This window comes from Equus przewalskii, chromosome 32, assembly GCF_037783145.1.
Source record: "Equus przewalskii isolate Varuska chromosome 32, EquPr2, whole genome shotgun sequence".
In the NCBI taxonomy this organism is placed as follows: Eukaryota; Metazoa; Chordata; class Mammalia; order Perissodactyla; family Equidae; genus Equus; species Equus przewalskii.
The window spans coordinates 21,523,056-21,544,209 of record NC_091862.1 but is presented as its reverse complement, the minus strand read 5'-3'; the positions used below and the strand labels follow the sequence as shown (position 1 = coordinate 21,544,209).

Here is a 21,154-nt window from a genome sequence, read left to right as displayed (position 1 = left end):
GTATGTAATCGTGAGTATAGTTTATATTTATTTGTTCGAAGCTCTGGTCTCATGAAAATTGGTATATAAATACTTGTTTTAACAACTGGTGATATTAGGGGTTTGTATGAAAGTCTGCCAACATGGTCCCAATATTTATGTTATAGATCAAAATGTTTTGAAAAGAACTGCTTCTCAACTGTGATCTTTGTTGTTTTTGAAATCCAAAATGTACTAGAGTTATTTTCATTTAATGTAGTTGGAATAGTTTCTTTTGCCAGTCTTTTTTTTCCTCTTTTATTTAAAGACCAGAAGTTCTTGGACAAAGAATATCTATTTCAGACTAATAAGTAAATAAAATGAAATAGGGGAATATTTTTCTGGAACTGAGGAAGATGCATTAAGAAAGATAATTCCCTTAAATGTTAGCATCCTAGTGATCCTAACACATTCTCACCAATGATCATAATTGAAATTATTCCTTGGTCCTAAGATAATTATAGATTCTTGATATGATGCTTATATTAAGTGATATAAGAAAATAGTAATTTTAGAGTTTGAGTTGGTTCTGTTCTTTCAGTAAATTCAACTGAGCTGAACTCAGTTATTCAAGCAAAAATACCCAAGACCTGAATAATGTTCCCATGAATAAGGTAATTAATATCTGAGTGGTTGATTTTATGCTTTTAGGTTCACAGAAATCTTATTGCTCAGGAGTCTTGACACAGGCAATGCAGGTGTTTACATGAATATAAAACTAGCAACTATATTTAGCTTAATTAACATCTAGTATGGTATGTAAAACCTGTTTGTCTTTGACTGGTACTTATTCCAAGTTAATGAGATCGCAAACAAGGCATAGAGTGTGTGTCCCTTTTTAAAAAAATGATGATGTTTTCTTAATTACTGTCTGTGTGTGGGTTAGCCAATTTTGACTCAGTTAAAAAGCTGCAAAAGCGTGGTCTGAACTTTTGTTTTTCATTCTGGCTAATTTTCTTTTAAATGTATATTACTTGTACAAATACCCTGTATTATGAGCCAGGAAATTTTACAGGTGTGGTTTTATTTTGTAGCATGAGTCCATAGAAGTTGTACATATTGTATGAAGCTTGTTTTTTTCTTAGTTGTTCTAGTCATTTTTAGGTCTTCTTTTCAGTCATTTCTCTTTAACTTCCTGCTAATCGGACATCATTTTCGCCATAATCAATGTCTTTTTTCACGTGATCTTTTGTTTTTCTAACTCCAATCCGAAGAGGCAGAGCTGATGTATTCTGAGGGGTTTGGGAGGGATGTTTCTGAATTTCTGAGTTATGTGTTGGCTTTCCTCACTCTCAGACAAGTTGCAGGGCTTACGGCTCGATTCCAGCTGTTGTATGCACAGTGACAGAAGGTCATTTTGGAGGAAAAATGTCACAAATCTACCCACCTCCTCCACCCTCTCAAGGAACTCTGTAGCTTCCCATTTTCTTATCTTTCTAACTGGAAATGCTATCTTTGTTTTGGGAGAATTAAAAGAAAACACTGGTACAATAGGCTCAGCCCACGAAAGAGGAGAATTTTTCAAATAGGGCTGTTGTTTTATTCTGAATATAAAGTGTAGTCACCCCTAGAATTAAGGGAATAAATATTGGGATGATTTTATCATATTGATTTCCCTGCATAGTTTCTATGTATGGCTAAGCAATAATGTATTATGGATGTCCTTCTTAAAGAGATGTTATATAATCAGGAAAATTTTGACCATGAGCCTAATTTAGTACTTTTTTGCTCCTTCTGTGTTTACGTAGACGAACTTTTAATTTTCTCATGGAGTCTATCAGAACCCAAAGCACTCTGTTTCAGTACCCCTTCCATCCAACATAATCATATAGCTTGAGGGAAAATAATGGTAGATTGTTGAGGAAAATTTGTTGATGCGTGGAGGTAAACTCCAAGAGAGAATGTAGAGGGACTCTGTGTCATCAAGGGCTCTTGTCCCTCAGGGAATGATGGGGTCTAGAAAGCAAAATCCATGAGTATTGCCATTTTAGATTTAGAGAAAATTTCACAGAAGAAGGGGATAGAGGGCTTATAAAGGGGGAAGGGAAGTTAAAAAATTTTTTTTTTTTGAGGAAGATTAGCGCTGAGCTAACATCTGTGCCCATCGTCCTCTACTTTATATGTGGGACGCCTACCACAGCATGGCGTGCCAAGCGGTGCCATCTCCGTACCCAAGATCCGAACTGGTGAACCCCAGGCCACTGAAGCAGAATGTGCACACTTTACTGCTGCGCCACCCAGCCGGCCCCCTAATTTTTTTTTAAATTTTTAAATTTTTATTCTTTTATTGAGGTCATAATAGCTTATAACATTGTGAAATTTCAGTTGTACATTATTATTTGTCAGTCACCATATATGTGTGTCCCTTTACCCCTTATGCCCACCCCTAACCCCCTTCCCCTCTGGTAACCACTAATCTGTTCTCTTTGTCCATGTGTTTGTTTATCTTCCACATCTGAATGAAATCATATGGTGTTTGTCTTTCTCTGTCTAGTTTATTTCACTTAACATAATACCCTCATGGTCCATCCATGTTGTTGCAAATGGGACGATTTTGTCTTTTTTTTATGGCTGAGTAGTGTTCCATTTTATATGTATGTACCGCATCTTCTTTATCTACTCATCAGTCATTGGGCACTTCTGTTGCTTCCACATCTTGGCTGTAGTGAATAATGCTGCAATGAACATAGGGCTGAATAAGTCTCTGTGAATTGTTGATTTCAAGTTCTTTGGATAAGTACCCAGTAGTGGGATAGCTGGGTCATATGATATTTCTGTTTTTAATTTTTTGAGAAATCTGCATACTGTTTTCCATGGTGGCTGCACCAGTTTGCATTCCCAGCAGCAATGTATGGGGGGTTCCCTCTTCTCCACATCATCGCCAACATTTGTTATTTTCTGTCTTGGTGATGATAGCCATTCTAACTGGTGTAAGGTGATATCTCATGGTAGTTTTGATTTGTATTTCCCTGATGGTTAGTGATGTTGAACATCTTTTCATGTGCCTGTTTGCGATCTCTATATATTCTTTGGAAAAATGTCCATTTATATCCTCTCCCCATTTTTTGATTGGTTGGTTTGTTTTTTTTGTTGTTGAGTTGTATGAATTCTTTATATATTTTGGAGATTAACCCCTTGTCGGATAGATGGTTTGCAAATATTTTCTCCCAGTTGGTAGTTTGCCTTTTTATTTTGTTCCTGATGTCCTTTGCCTTGCAGAAGCTTTTTGATCTGATATAGTCCCATTTGTTTTTGTTTTTTTTCTTTTGTTTCCCTTGCCTGAGTAGACATGGCATTGGAAAAGATCCTTCTAGGACCGATGTCAAAGAGTGTACTGCCTGTGTTTTCTTCTTGGAGTTTTATGTTTTCACGCCTTAACTTCCAGTCTTTAATCTATTTTGAGTTAATTTTTGTGTATGGTGAAAGATAATGGTCTACTTTCATTCTTTTGCATGTGGCTGTTCACTTTTCCAAATACCATTTATTGAAGAGACTTTCCTTTCTCCATTGTATCTTCTTGGCTCCTTCATCAATGATTAGCTGTCCATAGATGTGTGATTTTATTTCTGGGCTTCCAGTTCTGTTCCATTGATCTGTGTGTCTGTTTTTTTCCGTGCCCGTGCTGTTTTGATTACTACAGCTTTGGAGTATATTTTGAAGTCAGGGGTTGTGATCTCTCCAGCTTTGTTCTTTATTTTCAGGATTGCTTTCACCAATTTGGGGTCTTTTGTTGCCCCATATGAATTTTAGGATTCTTTGTTCTACTTCTGAGAAGAATGTCATTGGGATTCTGATTGAGATTGCATTGAATCTGTAGATTGCTTTAGGTAATAAGAACATTTTAACTGTATTTGTTCTGGAAGTTTAAATTTTGATTTATCAGAAAGGACTGGAAAATAATGTATTTTAAGGGATCTACAAATACCCAAGATCTAGGTTAAGATCTGAAGTATTGCATGTGGGAAAAAAAGGAAGGCAATGACTTTAGAGTTTAACTTTGTCTGGTGAGAGAGTAGATTGGATTGGATAGTACTGATGGAAGTATGCAAGTTTCTGTTTATTTTGTAAATAATTAGCTTTTGCTAAAAATTTGTGTTAATTTTGCTGAAGCGATCCTGAGGCTGGATCAAAAACTGTGCTACTGTATACTACACACATGCACGCACACATTTTAAAATTATGTTTTACGTGTACAGTTGAGTCTGTGGTATGTATGGCTTGCCATATTTGTGGTTTAGTTAATTATTTTCATCTTCCTGAAAAGCACAAAATCAGTGGGGAATTTTTCTCCCTGATATTGTGTCACAAAAGACTCTGATTTATTTTTACATTTGCCAAGGAGGGATATATGTGAATTAAAGTGTGTCTCCACAATTGCTAAAGCAAATCAGTACATGTCTAGGAAAAACAGAACCCTATGGGATCAGATATGAAACTCATTTACAGTCATGCGTCACTTAACGACAGGCTTACATTCTGAGAAATGCACTGTTAGGCAATTTTGTCATGCAAACATCACAGAGTACACTTACACAGACCTGGCTGGTACAGCCTGCTGCACTCCTAGGCGATGTGGTACTGAACTTATGGGACCACCGTCATGTATGTGATCCATCGTTGACTGAAACATCATTATATGGTACATGACTGTAGTAAAAGTTCCTCATCTTCATCCTCTTATGCCATTTTAGATGAACTCCAAAATTAGTATTGAAAAAATCTCTATGACTAGTTTAGATGATTATATGTCATTTTGGATCCAGAGATCCAAATATAGAATTTCATACATAGTTACAGTAATTTTCTAAACTGAATTAGGCTTTTGGTATAAAATATCAGGGTATTTGAAATTAATTCTCTCTCCTCTGAGTGATTAAAAATTTTAAAAAATTTATAACACATGTGGTATTTACTTTTACAAACTGTTGATATCCTGATAATAATCCAAAAGGCTTTAAAAATGAGAAAAATTATGATAGCTAGTTATATGTTTAATTATGTATTTGGTTATATATTAGTCATACATTTATCTTTAGAGGCCTAATTTATATTTTCCCTAACAGTTTTTTAGTTATATTTTTTCATAGTGTTTTATTTTTAAAAAATAATCATTCATATTTCTTAGTTTATCAGTGACACCAACTTTATCTCAATTTCAATAAATAGTGATAATGAATTCAAATCTAATTGTGATAAATTTCTCTAAAGTCCTGGAAATATATCCATGCCAGTGATTAAACTGAATACTTATTCACTTGTAATTTTTTTCCTTGAGAATACTATACCTTGAGTTATTTTTGTCTGTCCTTAGTACTAGGACAGATAGACTAAGTTACTTATTTAGTGCAATAGAATTGTAGTTTACTTTTTTTTAAAGTAGTCATAGAACTTAGATACTGTTTAGTTATGAAGTATTTTGTTTTGAAGATGTGTTTAAATTTAATGGCTTCAGACAACTTTTGTATTCTTCTTTGGGTCTTGCTCCTAGATCAATGTGAAAAAGAACAGAGAAAATACAAAAATTTAGGTAAATGATAGAAACATGATCCAAATGGTAGAATGGTTCTTTGCAATATTAACAAAGTAGTTGATACAAGTCAACAAGGTAGTTTGACCTTAGCTGTTTGATTAATGACAGGAGACAGAATCTTAAGGGTTAGAGGAAATAACATAAGACTCTGAAAGAACTGAGATAAAATGAGCCAGAAAATGGGAGATGCCAGAGTAGCTTTGACTGCCAGTGAGGGGAGGAGGGAGAAAGCAACTCTTTAAAAAAATTTATGTCAAAATGGTGTTCAGTGGTCCATCACATTGAATCAACACACTTTTATTGAAAACTTATTATTTAGCACACGCTCTGGGGGTGCATTTCTCTTATCCTCTGAACTTGAAAACCTTTCTCGTTGATCTTTAATATGGGTCACTGAACAGATCTGTTTTACTTGATTAAGTAAATGGTAACAAGACTTAGGTCGACTTCTTCGCTTTTACTGTACTTACTTAACAGTTCACTTTGTCAAACTTCCACCTCCTCTACAAGATGAAGAAAATTAGTGGTTACAATGTAATGTAATTGTATTCAGCTTGAAAAATTATTGAAGAAAATATTTTCCTACCTTTTGTCCTTCATTTATTTGTTAGAAGCATTCCCTTATGTGTATAATAATAATGAGTCAACATTTCTTTTGCTGAAGTTTAGTAAAATCAAAGCATTATTTAATTTAAAATGTTATAAATCATGTGCCTGTTAATTTTCTTTCCTTAACATTTAATTGGAGATTTTTTTCTCAATTAGCTCACCAAAATGTTGCTAGGTGCCTCTGTGGCTGTTCGCTATTTGAACAGAGAAGCAACTAATTAGAATAATAGAAAAGTATGATTTGTTATTCCTGCATTTTGATAGGTTTTTTTTAAAAAGGGATTTTTTTAAGGAAGCTGTACCAAAATGTATTATATTACTAAATATAAGATCCATACTCTTCCTTAAAGCGCTTTTTCACCTCACTTTCCAGACCTTCCTTTATTCTCTATCATAATACTAATCAAGAAATGGGATGTTTTCCCAAGTTAAGAAAGCTTTTCACGCATAAAGATTCAAACTGCTAAAACAAATATATCACGAGCTGGTTTTTCGTTTGACAAAAGATCTTCTACGTTACAAAAAAGTTTCCTAAAGGTTACTTTAAATAGACAACTCCCTTAGTGTGCTGAGAATCAAATCAAAGAATGTTCCAGATTTTAAACATGTTCTTTTATGGGTGCACCTGTTCCTAATATTCATATGTAAGTGATAGCTATCTACATGTGTGTCCCAATGTGGTGGGTCATGAAAATTGGTTTGTGAATTACTCACGTTTGCTAACGTTGGAGAAATAGTGAAGATGGTTTAGTTTTCTCTTACTATACTATTGCGTCCAACCAACCTCTCATCCTTCTTCTAGCCCAGTCCCAGAGGAGAGGATGGGAGGGAAAGCAAAATCTCATACTCAGAAGCACACTCTATGGAAAGAGGAAATGGGAAACGCTATTAAATAACACTAAGTTCGGGGGTTTTCTCTCCTATTCTAGTTCTTAGTACCTTTAGACTTGAGATGATCCATTATGTATGACTCAAGTAAAGTATTAGTAAACTAATACGTTTAATTGGATTCTAACGCCCATGAGATTATAGCAGTCCTTTCTGTGAATTGTGAATCTGCTTACATTTGTTCTTCATGAAATCATGACTGGTTTTCCATGTATTTTCATGGATAACTCAGAATATAAGATCCTTCACAATAGTCCTTTTATATCTGTTTTTCATGGTACCTACAACCTGTGCCACATAATAGATGCCTGAATAAAGGATGACATACATTGCAATTGTTAAGACTTTTGGAGGGACTGCATTGTTTAAATGCTTGTTATGAATGTAATCTTATTTATGGTAATATTATGACTATTGGTTCAATAATGTTTAATAAACACTTACTATGTGACAAGGACTATACTAATTATTTTACCTCTGCTGTTTCACTAAATCTCAATATAAATCTATGCAGTTGGGGCATTATTAAAATACTCACTTGATATGTAAGTAAGTGTGCTGAAGACAAGTTAAACTCTTGCCCGAGGTCATAGAGTAAGTTGGCTTGAGATTTGCAGTGCTGTCACTGACTCGTCTGTTCCTTCACTGGCTCTTGCTCCCACTCTTCCTTCAGTCTTACAACATTAAAAAACTACAGGGGCCAGCCCTGGGGCATAGTGGTTAAGTTTGGCATGCTCTGCTTCAGCAGCCCGGGTTTGCAGATCCCAGGTGTGGACTTACCCCATTCGTCAGCCATGTTGTGGTGGCATCCCACGTACAAAATAGGGGAAGATTGGCACAGATGTTAGCTCAGGGCTAGTCTTCCTCAAGCAAAAAGAAAAAAAACAAAAAGGAGAAAGATTGGCAAAAGATTCTCAAGGAAAATCTTAATCAGCAAAAAAACCCAACAAAACGCTACAATCTTTTATATCTATTATTGTGAAAATATACTAGTCATTCATTATTTTTCAGTTATAGTACAAATGTGAGCAGTTCAACATGATGATCCATTCCTCATTTGGTTGGAAAATTAACCAAGAGCGGGAGGCAGAGACCTCAGAGGAAACACATACAACTTTGAGATAAACTCTGTTTTGTTTTCATGTTAAATTTTAACTTTTAATCCCTTTGCAATATTTACTCAACTGTCAGTGAAATGATAAATCTTCTACCTCATTTCACAAGAGGGCAGCACTTTCTTTTAAAATTTAGAATATGACTCAAAAAATATAGTGAAATTAACGTTTTCTGTCTTGAAGTTTGAGTGTTGTACAGAAGAAGGACTGGAAGCTCTCTCTTTGGAGAAAGTGAATAAGATAAGTGCCAATCTTTAGAGTCCCTTGGGTCCTTTCAAAAAATGGAAAGATGGATTAAAACAGCCCCTTGAATTTTTTACTTGAAAGTTGGATTAAATGAACTATCTTGGTAACTTTGTCAATGTGTAGGAGTCTGCTAAGATCTTGGCTTTCTCTTCAATTATGAAATCACATTAAGGGTATAGCATTTTAATAAATTCTAATTGTTTTGCTCTTGTCAATTAAAAACTAGGTATTGCACAATATATGCAGTGCATATGTGTGTATGGCTGTGTGTTTATCATTCAACAGGTGATCTGAGGGACAAATCAATTTAATCTTTTCTCCTTCTGTCATTCCTTGTTGGGGTTAGAGGTAAGCCAAAACAAATAGACAAAACAACCTGTAAACAAAACAAGGCAAAATGTAAGGAAGTGCAGGATAACAGTGTGGCAAAATGGAGATGACCGATGTGGACAGGAAATTGTTGAATTAAAGCTGTAGTCCAGGGCTTTGAGTAGAGGGTGGCAATTGAATTGGACCTCAATGGCTGGATAAAATTTGAATTGATAGAAAAAAGAGAGGTTATTATTTAAGACAAAAGAATCCTGTTAACGGAGGGGAAATAGAGCGTATATTGGAGAAAGTTAGAAAAACATATCCTTGAGAATATTGAGGAAACCATGCTTAGAATGTATAACAAGGCCGCTCGCCATATGTGACTATCTAGGTTTAAATTTAAATTAATTAAAATGAAACAAAATCAAAATTTAGTTTCTGAGTCACACTAGCCACATTTCAGGTATTCAGTAGGCATGTTACTCTTTTGGACATCAAAGGTAGAGAACATTTCCATCGTCGCAGAAAGTTCTATTGGATGGTGCTACATTACAGTTTAGATATTTTGGGGATGGGATGTGGAGAACAATTAAAGAAAAATAGGGGTGTTGATATAATAGTATCAAGAACTTTTGAATTTTAAAGCCATAAGCAGAAAATGAACTTATTTATTAAGTTCTTTCTACAGACCAAACACAGCTGGCCAGATATAAGTGTATTATGTAAGAGTTCTAAAACAGTCATAGTCAATTTACATTTGAAATTAGCTGTTATTATACTAGTTTTATAGATGAGGAGGAAACAGAGGGTGAGACGAAATAAGTGACTTTTTTGATTAAAGTAGTTTTTGGAGAGAATTTGGTTTGTCATGCTAATAGACACAGGGGATAATTTGAGGGTAAAGAGAGACAGGAATCGAAAAGAAGGCTTGAAGTAATCCTGTTGGCAGGTGAAGAAAGAAAACATACATAGGCTTCTCAAAATAATCTATTGTAATGATATACTTTTCAGAGTTTTTAGTAATTTTTTGAAAATGTATGAAAACTTAGTAGAACCCTCACTTTCACTCTAGAAAACTCCATGCAGGTACTCCTGGTATTGCGCAGAATTGTGTGAAAGCCTTAATTGTGCTACGACTAAAATTATCCAATTATCAATGGATTTTTGTTGAAACTAATGACCGATCAATAATACAGGACTAGTGAATGTCTTCCTTAATAAGAGTGTTTGAGTGTTTGCTGAAGTGTCAGAGGATCATTTTACAGAGAAAAATCAAAGTCCAGACAAGGGTTCAAGTGTCTTTTTCTGGGTCAAGCAGCTGGATAAGTGTTACAGATGCAACCACAACCCAGGTCTCTTGACTCAAAGAATGTTGTTCTTTCTTCTTTATCCCACGGAAGATAGAATCTAATAGGGATGGGATGTTATAATACAAATGAGTAATCTCATTCATATGTAACGTCAATTATTACTTTCTCATGTTATTGAAAAGGTTCTATGTTGTTTTTAGACTATCATAGTAGTAATATGATCTGATTTATAATTTCTAATGAGAAAGTTATATTCTAATGATTTAAGTTCTTGTCATTCTGAGCTATAATCTTTTTTGTAAGAGTGTGTAGCATTGGCTGAAAGATAATTAAGAGGCATTAAAAAAAAAATATGCCACAGCTAAAAAGGAACAGCCAATGGCTCTGGGAGTAGGAATAGAGAGGGGGTGTGATGGGCCAAAGAATATCATTGTTTCTAAGAATGCTTTGTAGCAACATTTAGGGTGCATTTAAGTTGTCTAAATTAGTTTCATATTTTTCAATATTATGTAGTCTTTGTAGCATCCTTAATAACATGCATCGTGTTTTGAATCTACTAATTAATAATAGATCTTAGACTTGTGAGTGTATATTATGAATGTGCACATTACCAGCAGCCATTCAGTTAAGGCTGGTGATCAAGATGGCTGTCATAATTTTGATAAAAGTGGCAGTGTAACTGAAAAAATAAGATCAATTTTATTTTATAGATCTCTCATTAATTATAAAAACATCTCTGTAGTAATATTCCAAAAAGGTTTTATGCAATAGCAACATCACCTGAGTATTTGTTTAGCTTCACGAGGTTACGGTTTTGATGCCAGTACTCATTTTATATGCATAAGTAGATTTGGTGCATATATATATATGCATGTATAGATTTATATGCAAATACTGGATTCGCTGTTGTGCTTTTAAAGGCTCTATTACCCCAATCATTCCATAGTTTTATTTTAAAGTTAAAACACCTGCCAGATCAAATTCTGGATCTAAATTATGCCTGCAATTCCTTGGTTTGACAGTATTTAATATAGAGCTAGAGATTCTAACCCTTCTGCTCCTATTTGATATAGCCCTAAAGAAGAATGTGCCTGATTTTGGGGTCCAATGGTTGAGCCTGCAGTGGTCCATTTCCTTCAGTGTTTTGTTAGATTAACCTTCCTAGCACATCGAGCATCGCTTCTGCACACGTGACAAGCAGGGCAGGGTCCATGGTATTTTCTCTCTCACTGCTGTCACTTAGATCCATGAAGAGAACTGCTTTGTCTTCCGGCATCTCTTTAGCCATCAGTAAACCCTGGCACTCTCGTTCTGCCAGCCTCTTAGGTTGGATCACTTAGCCCAACTTGAAAGATGAAGCGATGTTTCAGTTGCCTTGAACAAATCAGGATAGATATTCTTTTTTGAGTGTATATCAACTATTTTATAAACATTCCAAAACATTTTATACTACAGACTATCACAGTATTAGATGACCATAGGAGGACTTGTATTCTTGGAGAGAGAATAGCTTGAATCATACAATGCCTATTTAGACACAATGTTATTATTTAAGTAAGCTGAAGTTACTAGTTATATAGTAACTTATGAGAACAAAAGGGCTTTGTTTCCATGTCTTTTAGAAAAGTTTACCATTGACCAGCCCACTGCTGCTGAAGGCTTCTTTCTGTTGAGGGCTGATTTACTAGAATGTCCGGCCATCTGGCACCTAAAACTTTTGAAACTTTCAGAGGCAAAAATGATTGTCTCTAGTGGCATTTACCTTCAAATCTAATGATGCCAGTATTTTTCTGAATAGATATCTACCTAGAAAGATAGATGTGTTTTCTTGGGAATTTTCCATCTTTTATTGATTTAATTTTATGTGGAAAAAGTACTATGTGCTTGTGATAAAATTTCCACACAGTGTAAAATACTTCAAGTGTCCCATTCTAGATACTCAGATCTCCAGTCTCTCTCAGAGGTAACCATCATGGCTATCTTCTTGTATATCTTTCCAGAAATATTATCTATATTTCATATATTGTACCCAAATGCGACTGTTTCAGTCTGCTCTTTTTTGCATATATGTACATTTTCTATATACATGCGCATAGAGATTATTTCTTATTAACACGTAGAAGCCATCTCTGTCTTTTCCATAGCTACACAACATTCCAATTCCATTGTGGAAATTGACATAATTTGTTTACACGGTTACCTACTGGTGGACCGTTAGATTGTTTACAGCTTTTTGCTACGTCACATAGGACTTATTGAGCATCCTTGTATATATGTCTGGAGATACATTTGCAAATTAAATTTCTAGAAATAGATTTCTCATTCAAAGGTTATATGCATTTTAATGTTTGATGAATATTGCTAAATTCTCCCCCACTCCCAATTTGGCAGATTTTTTAAACTCAACTCTACTGCTTCTCATAATCTCCAGGAAATGTAATGGCTTAACTTAATTCTTCCAAACGTAGGAATTCTTCATTCTGTAATCAGCCTACTGATTTTGTTATGAGCTGCGTAATACGTTGTCTGGGTTCACTGTCTATAGAGTACTTTATTGGAAACTTTTGGTGAAGAAACAAAGTCATGACATAGAACTCATTGTCCAGAACAAACATATGACGAAAGTGAGATAAAGGTACAGAAAGTAAATATAACTAAAGATACTCAGGGAAAAATGGGTGATGATGTCCTCTGACTTTGGGCGAAGCCATATTTGCAAGTGTAAGTAGTTCCTGTGATAAGTGTATTGACTGGTTATTGGTGAGATTAGTGGAGATGAATCATGATTAATGGGTTGAAGAAGGCTTGGGGTCTGATTTTGCAAAGAATTACAATTGGGATGCTAAGCAGACAGATGGCAGGAACGTGGCTCAGAGTTGAAGCAATACGTCAGCTCTGGGTGAACCAGCCTGCATGCGTCAGAAATGCTCTGTTGCTTAGTATTACACAGAAGCGTAGCCCATTTCGCTGGCTTAGTCTGAGCTCCCTCTTGGTTCGCCCAATGTTGGTTCCTTAAATACATATTCAGATTATAGGAACAATGCCCTCCTAGGAAGAGCACCAATTTTTAATTTGTGAGTGAAAACAGCAACTTCAATTTTCACTTATTTTGACGTGTTCGTTGTTGTGAAGATTTTTATTTTAATTTTTGGCTTTAATTGGCTGAATCTGGTTGGCTGAGGAAAGTTGATAAAGCCTTCACAAAACTTTTAGCAACCTTTAAGAACCTTCTCCAAAGCCTGTGTGATTTGGTTACGTATCCCCAAGCTCGCGGCTGTCAGTGGCCATCTGGAATTGTGAGGACAGCCGCCTGAGATGGTTTCACTCTTGTCTGATGCTGCATACTTTTTAGGAAAGATATGGTTTTGAAACATTAAACTGTCTTGGCATTATTTTTAGTCACCTAATAAAGTGCTTTCTGAATCATTAAATATTTAGAAGGTTGCTGAAGGCTGACCCCTGCACCTGGGTGGCTAATTCAGACCCAGATCAGCTGGCATTTCTCTGCCTCAACTCCTACCCCATCCATCCACTCCCCTTAAGAAGAAAAACCTCTTTGTGCCTTTGAAAATGTCTAGTAGAATCTTCTGGCTCTAGGTTTTGGAAATCTATAAAGTACTGAATCTTTTTCTTATGAATTATAATTTTTATTTCCTGACTGCCACCTGTGTCATTATCAAAATAGATGACATTATTGAAGAGATGAACATTAAAAATAGTTTTTTTCTGTACAAGGCATATTGCCTGAACTTCCTGGGATAAAAGGAGAGTTCCGCCTTGCCTTTCATCCAGGGGCTCAGGCCTCCATTTTAGATGGAACCTCTGCCCTTTAGGGCTGTATATTACTTTAAATAGCTACCAGCTGACAGACTTGGTTGCTGGCTGACGTTAACTAGAAAGCTGTAAGGTATTGAGCAGTCTCCCCCGATAGTGCTATAGCGGCAGTAGACAATGAATGGAAATCTCAGATCAGGATTAGGGTCTTGAGGCTATTTTATTTTTGAATTGTAAACCTTGAGTTAGAAGGGTCATGAAAAGGAGACCTGTATATGTACATTTTAAAGGCTTTATGATCTAGGTCTTTCCTTGAATCTGAATGGGTTTATAACGAGTAAATTTTTCAACCCATGCCTGAAGCTCTTCATTTTGACTAAAGCCATGATGTACCGATTTGTGGTCACCTATTGACCTCCATATGCTTCGCTTTAGAGCCTCCCAAGACACTTTTTTCTCCCTTTTCTTTTTATTCTTTATATTGATCAATATAAAGATAAACCTGTTAGGTTTTGCATAGGAAACATACTTTATCTTTACAGTTTTAAAAAACGTGAACTCTCTGTTTAGTGGGAAGGTAGCCGTACTTAAGATCTACTCTATGGGTAAGACATAAATTGTTTTTCAGCAAAGCATTTGGGCTGCTCTTTTTGCTTATATTTGGTAGAACTCTGAAGAATGTCTTATTGCCTCGATGAAATTGCTAAATGAGTAAGTCATCTTTTAACGAATTAAGTGAAATATAGCTTTTAAGCATAAAAAGTTTTTTAATTAGCCTAGCCTTTGAAAGTTTTTTGCCAAAGCCGTATATACACTTAGCTCCCTTCATTTTGGCAATGCAATATGGTTTTTATTAAGTCATTTAGATTTAGATTTTATTGGTTCCATTGTTGAGTTTTCCCGTGCTGCTCTGTGGTTCCGTAACCTTCATGTTCTCATGGAACTGTGTGTCTATGTTTAGACATGGATTATTTCGCTGGAGAATTTTAGGGTCTTCAGTGTTGATCTGCTGCAGGGGTTGGTGGTATTATGTTTATTCCACCTCTTGAGGATTAGTGCACAATTTATTTGCACACTAGTTTAGACTGGCAAAATGTCAACTACTTCAAATTTCATCATCCAATTTATTAAGTCTGTCTGGCGATGTACTGCCTTCACTGAGGCCTCCATTTTTTGTTTTAATGATTACAGGAGATAATGTATCAAAGAGGGGCTTGGTAAAAAAGAAAAAAAGAGCTACGGAGATGTAATGTATATTACCAAGATGATATTTTGTATACAGAGTTTAAACTGAGAGAGTATTCTTATTTATAGCTAGCAAACACAAATACATAGTAAAATGTGCTCACTGTTACAAAAGCAATTCACATTTACATTTTACAAGTCTCACTTCTCCACTCAGTCATCAAAGAGCACAGTACTTTGGAATAGTATATTAAATATTTAGCTATTTGAGTTTTATAGAATGTATTTGGATTTTGACATAAATAGTTTGTCTTTGATCCTTTAAAAATGACATTTTTAGTTGCTTTCCAGTTTTAGTGAGAGTATAGTTAGCCTGTTATTAGAATTAGGTGAGAGAGAAAAAATTTTCTTGAATAGTTCCATATGGATCCACTGAGTATTTTCCCCCCTTTTTCTCCTAAGAAAGTGTCATCATAGCCAGGTTCATCAATATCTTAGTTTTTAATATTTTATAATTGTAGTTAAGGGAACTTTATTTAAGTGTTCTCTTTCTGCCCAAGCGGAGGTGCCAGTTCTGAGAATGGGTACCAGGCATTTGTAGGGAATGGCTGGGGGCCAGTAGGGGACAGAGGCTCTGACTTCTGGACGCTCCACTCTGGAATTCATGTGGGAACATACTCTTCCTCTCTTTCTTTATCCTGTCTTTGTCACTCCTAGGACACAGGGAGCTATGATTCTGATAAAGCTTCCCTTGCTTTATCTTTTGGGTAGATTCCCTAAGACAAGGATGCTGCTGTTTTTCATTCATAAAGATTACTCTTGTATAAGGAGACAAGATGTTTGGAGCTCTAATAATAACATACTGTTCTTGTCTTGGTATAAGAATCCTTTAAACGTAAGACTCTACTTTAGAGAAAGACCATGGTATTCTCTGTTGTTCCACAGAGTTTTTATTTAACTCGTTCTCCTGATATGTGCATGGGGGATTTGCGTGTTTGCACATGTCTCCGATCACAGTCATCCAGCACCCTGGGTGGTAGTTGGAAGTTTGCCCAGCTGAGAAAGATTGTTCTTTTTCTCTCTCCCCTTTTATTTATTTATTTATTTGTGGTAGTGCTCATGGTTCCTTTTGTCTTGTTACGTAAAAAAGTTTATTTGTTGCTGCTGAAAGATCTCGGCATGTGGCCCCAGAGCCCTCACCGATCAGAGTCAGCCTGGTCAGTTTCTGTGGTTTCTTTGCTCCATTTCTGATGTTTGGTGGTCATGCTGATCTCAGTGCTTTTTCTGATCCAAACTGCACAGGTTATTTTTACTTACGCATTTCTGGATCATCATTAGTTTACCACACTTGCTTTTGAAATTAATAATGTCTGTATAAATCTGAATTGGGAGCACTTTGAGGGGAAACCCATTCTGCTAGAAATCTCATAAAGTCATTTTGCCCCTGGGGACATGTTGGTTTTTATGAATAAATGATGAAAATATTTTAAAAGCTTGTTAAATTTTGTATAGATCCGCATATGTAAAACACATGCTATTTAAATACTGATATGAAAATAAGTTGGGAATGAAATGGGGAAAAAAAATGGTTTGCACCCCCCCCCCCACTGCCCCCAAATAACCACATTGCGTACTGTTCCCTGATAGGTTTTTGTTTTTTTCTGTTGTTAATGGAATTTGTTTCTGCATATGATTAAATGAGTGCTAACAATTTTGATGTTTAAGTAATTCAAATAGCCTTTTAAGAGGTAGTATTCTAATTTCAGGGGGTTTTTTTCTCCTTTGCTCTATGCCCTGATGCGAAAAGTAAACTTAGTTACCAAGATTAACATCCCATGTGTGATAGTGTCAACTTTAAGAGCATTATATATTTGTGATGAAATTCTGCACACAGCTGCAGAAATACGTTTCATATGGACGTATCTGTCTTATTGGTACACTACATAGCTATGTGATGCAGAAGCAAAATCACATCTTGGCCTTGGAATGATGTCCACAATAGCAGTGCGCAGAATAGATCGTTTAGGTTGAATTTTTCCCTTTAAAGCAATTACACCTAAAACTTTGTAGAAGATAGTGCCTCTCTGAGTGCCAGTAATAATTTAACATCAAAATTGAAGACATTTAAAAGTGACTGGTTATTGCTCACATTTTGAGTAGTTTCACTTATTAAGTTTTATTTCAGAAATGAGTAAATTCCCCCAAATTTACGGAATGACTTTTAGGGGTATCAATGAGATGAAAGAATTTTCCTTTAAAAGTGTCTCCCCATCATTTTACTGTCAAACCTTTTTAGAAATAATGCAGTTGATCACACATCCTCTGTTTGGAGATTCGTGTTGTCTTGCGTACCCACCTTTTTGTTCTCGTGGGTGCGCTCTCAATTGGAATATGGATCCTGTGATCCGTTCCGGATGGAGGCAATTGGAGAGATGCTGAACTGCAGTGTGGAGCAGGGAGGCCTCCAGGAAATGGGAGTGAGCTTCACTTAAAAACTGTGTGAGGGGTGGTGGAAGGGAGGATGCTGATTAAAATAATAAACAACCGCTGGAAAGAAAAGTAGGTTACCACACTACTGTCAGATCAGCGAGGGGAGCTGCCAGCGCTGACTGACGCTGCCCTCCCCTGCCGCAAACTCTGCAAAGGCGGGGGCCATGAGATCTGCTGCTACAACTCTTCTCCGGACAGATAGAACAACTTTTTAAACAACTTAGTTCTGTGGCACTGACAGCATCCCTTAGGCATAGCCTGACCTAGGGAAATGGACTGAAACTAGCTTGGTGGTTACCATAGCAACACAGGCTGCGGTGTCTGGGAGAGTGCAAACTAGTGGCCTCTTGTCCCCTGTTTGGGTGTTTCCTCAGACAAGACTGCACTCCTTGCTGTTCGAACTCTACGAAAGTCATGCTCTTTGAAAACTGGCTCTTTACCCGGGATTTTTTTTCTTTTTCTTTCTGAAACCAGTCTGAATGGAGGAAGTTGGTAATACTTGGCTCCTTCTTTTTTTTTTTTTTTTTGCTTTCTCTCATGCAAGTTTCCAGGATATAGCTTCTCTTTGCTGTGTGTAATTGAGACCAAACTCTAAGCTTGGGGCCCAGGAGAGAACAGTTGTGGGCTGCAGGTCATTAGTGAGGTGAGCAGAAGGGAATCCTGGGCTTCCCAGGGAAAAAAGGAGACCATGCCAGCCTCGTGGAACGCAGCTCCCAGAAATTATAGAAGCAGGTCTATTCCGTGTGAACTCCGAAGTCCATGAAAAACCGGACCCACGGTGGAGTGGCTAAAATGTCCCAGCGCAAGCTGCTGCTGCTGCTCATGGACCATAGCTCAAGGGCAAGGCTTGTAAAGGATTTTACAAAGGATTTTAAAGAATAGCCAGAAAAGATACGGTTTCTAGAAGTGAAACGCTGTTGTCTGAAGGAAGTTTGCCGGAAAGATGTAGGCTTTGAGGGCTACCGGACAATGATTGGTCTGAACTTCAGCTTACGGGAACTGCTGACAAAATTCGAAAAGGTAGGCAGAACGTGGACTTCATGAATGTTCTTTTTTTCTTTCTTCCTTTTCCTGTCTGTTTTTTACTGTGCATTTAGATGGCAGATATTCTGTTCACTCTGACTATTTAATATAATTTCTAAGGCATATTTGATTTGATATCCTCTTAGAACATTTTCTTTTCAACTAAAGAAGGAATTAGCAATTCTTTCCCTTGGTCAGGAGGGCTCCTCATGATGCCTGTCACTTTTAGAATTCCACATCAGAAGAGATCCTTTGTACTCAAGTTGGCTGGTAATTTAACTGAAAGTTATTTTGGAAAAAAAAAAAAAAAACAGAAAACAGCAACAACACCGGGTTTTCATGCCAAAGTCTGACTTCATCAGGCATGGGTTCTGTTTTCCATACCCCTCACGTTTATCTCCCTGCAGTGGCCGAGCGCTGCCTTTTCCTCCCTCCTTCCTGAAGATTCAGTGCTGAGACTCGGCAGGAGATGCCTCACAGTGCCCATGGCACAGCTGATCTTAAACCTCTCCTTTTTGTTTCTGGGGATGTCTGATTTAAATGTGGAGTGCCTGCATGCACTGTGGAGCTTTGATGCTGGGATCATTAATTTTGCATTTAGTTCTTTTTTCCATAGGAAAGTTCTTGGCACACTCTAGAATTGAGTCTCTAGCCTGCCAAATGCTACCTTACATTTATGGTTAAACAAAACAGAAAACCTCAGCGTGCCGCTCATGGGCTCCTGCCCTCCTTAGCCTTTGGATGCCAAACATCTATCTTCTTTCAACTTCCAGTCTTTAAAGAAAAAGAAAGAGGCGAAGAACTCTCGCTCTGTGCGTAAATCAATTACTTATCAGTTGTTAAAGATGCGCTCAGTGGCTTTCACCATGAGTACCCTATGGTTCATTACAAGTACAGCTATAAGCCAAGACTGTATTGAGTCATTAAAGGAATAATGAGCTTTTTCTTACAAAACTACAATTGCCAGGGGAAAAAGTGTGAAACCGTGTCATTTGAGATGTTTGAAAGCTTTTCCAAAACAATTGCAGTCAGTTCTTGCCTCCTGGTGATCGCAGCAGTGTCGTGCAAGGAGGGTGGAGAACGCAGCATTTAGCTTCTTCTCGTCCTATGCTCCCTCCTGCTGCATCTCTCCTGCACCCCAAGTGCAATAGCAAGGATTGTAACACAGGGCGTACTTTGACCTCTTGCTTTAATATGTTGTTAAGGATCTAAATTCCTGAGAGTAACGGATGGTTCTCAATCAACTTGCTCACCATTTAAAAGGGGTGGAGGAGGGAGAGAATATCTTCTTTATGGCAGCTAGTAACAGCAGGTGACAAACTTTATGACTATAAAGAGGTCTATTAGCTCAGTTTGTATAGATTTGTCTGTTTCTTCCTAAAAAGGTATAGGGCATATGTTACATGAATAATTCATTACTTAGACCCCCCCCTCCCTCCCCCACAGTAATTGTGGGCAATAGCTGGACTTTTGTATTGTAATTGCTGCTGTTAGTCTTAAAATCCTAGGTCAGATATTTATTTTTGTGTTGGACGCCTTTATAAAAGTCTACATGAAAGTTAATGTCTTTGCCATCTTTCGTTCATGGGAAGCTATCATCCATGAATGTATTTTTCTCCAACTCAAGTATTAAAAAAAAATCCTTTGTGTATTTTCGCACAAGCTGTCTCATATATTTAGCCGGTGGTGCATTGACTCATTGCCAGGAAAACTGGTACGATGGAAAGGGACCACTCCCTCACACCTCTTGAATACAACTCCCTACCTTCCTCCAACTCTGAAAGTGATAATGCCACTTGTAGGGAGAGAGCCCGGCCTGCTGCCGTGATGCAGAAGCCACAGGAGACCTTCGGAAGCTGCCTAACAGTCATTCCAGAGTGCCTTTAGTCTCAGTTCCCTCAGTCCTGTCTTTTCCTCAGTGCTTGTGGGCTGCTTCTAGAGAGAATACTAACCTTAATGGTTTAACACTTTTCCCTCCATATCAGTAGATGTAATTGTTCGGTTCGATGTTCAGGTTATCACAGCAAAAAGGCAGTTTCGCTGTGTTCCTGAGTCCATTTCAGGCTTTAAGAAAACTAGAGTCCAAGGTTGGGAGAGTGTTGGGTCTTCCGATGATGGTTAATCTGAAAAAGTGTAGACTGGTCAGATAACTGAAATGCCCAGATGATGGCAGAGCTTCAGCCTAACTTGAAGACAGCAGTTTGTTCTCCAGGTAAATTGAAAGGGGGTATTCTGTTTGACAGTTTTGAATTTTAGAGAAATCCAGTGGTTTTGTGAATTCTATTGGGTGTTTGTTTATATATGAATGTTTGGCCGTGATTGAGATCTATAATTTGGTTCTCTAGTCCCAAAATGTGTGATGCCAAGATTGGGATTTTCCAGCAGAGGCCGAATGGCACTTGCACTTGGTACTCATTCCTAATCTCTTAGAACCAGAAAAGGCCATGTTGGGAGTCCTTAGGGATCCAGGTGTCAGGAACTGTTGTCTACTGTTCCCTTGAGGTGACAGCTCACCAAGGATCAAGAAACCCCAATTGGTGGGAACCATGGGTACCCCAGAGTGGTCCCACAGAGGAGGTTGAGACTGGAACATCTCACCAGGGGAGGATGACTTTGTGGCAAGGTGTGCCTGCAGTATGTAGATCTTAATCATC

At 37.1% G+C, this 21,154-nt stretch overlaps 1 protein-coding gene across 44 annotated transcripts in view; it reads left to right on the top strand.

The window, feature by feature from the left end:
* The window catches only part of UTRN (utrophin), a 479,488-nt gene that overhangs the window by 301,565 nt on the left and 156,769 nt on the right, over positions 1-21,154 (top strand). For 3 of the 44 annotated variants that reach the window (XM_008522196.2, XM_070602760.1, XM_008522195.2), the window contains exon 1: positions 17,862-18,497. The exons of the other annotated variants lie outside the window; for them this stretch is intronic. In XM_008522196.2, coding sequence (XP_008520418.2) covers positions 18,447-18,497 — 51 coding nt within the window. In that variant the 5' untranslated portion in view covers positions 17,862-18,446. Of the gene's footprint in view, positions 1-17,861; positions 18,498-21,154 lie in introns of those variants that run through there. 44 annotated transcript variants of the gene reach the window in all.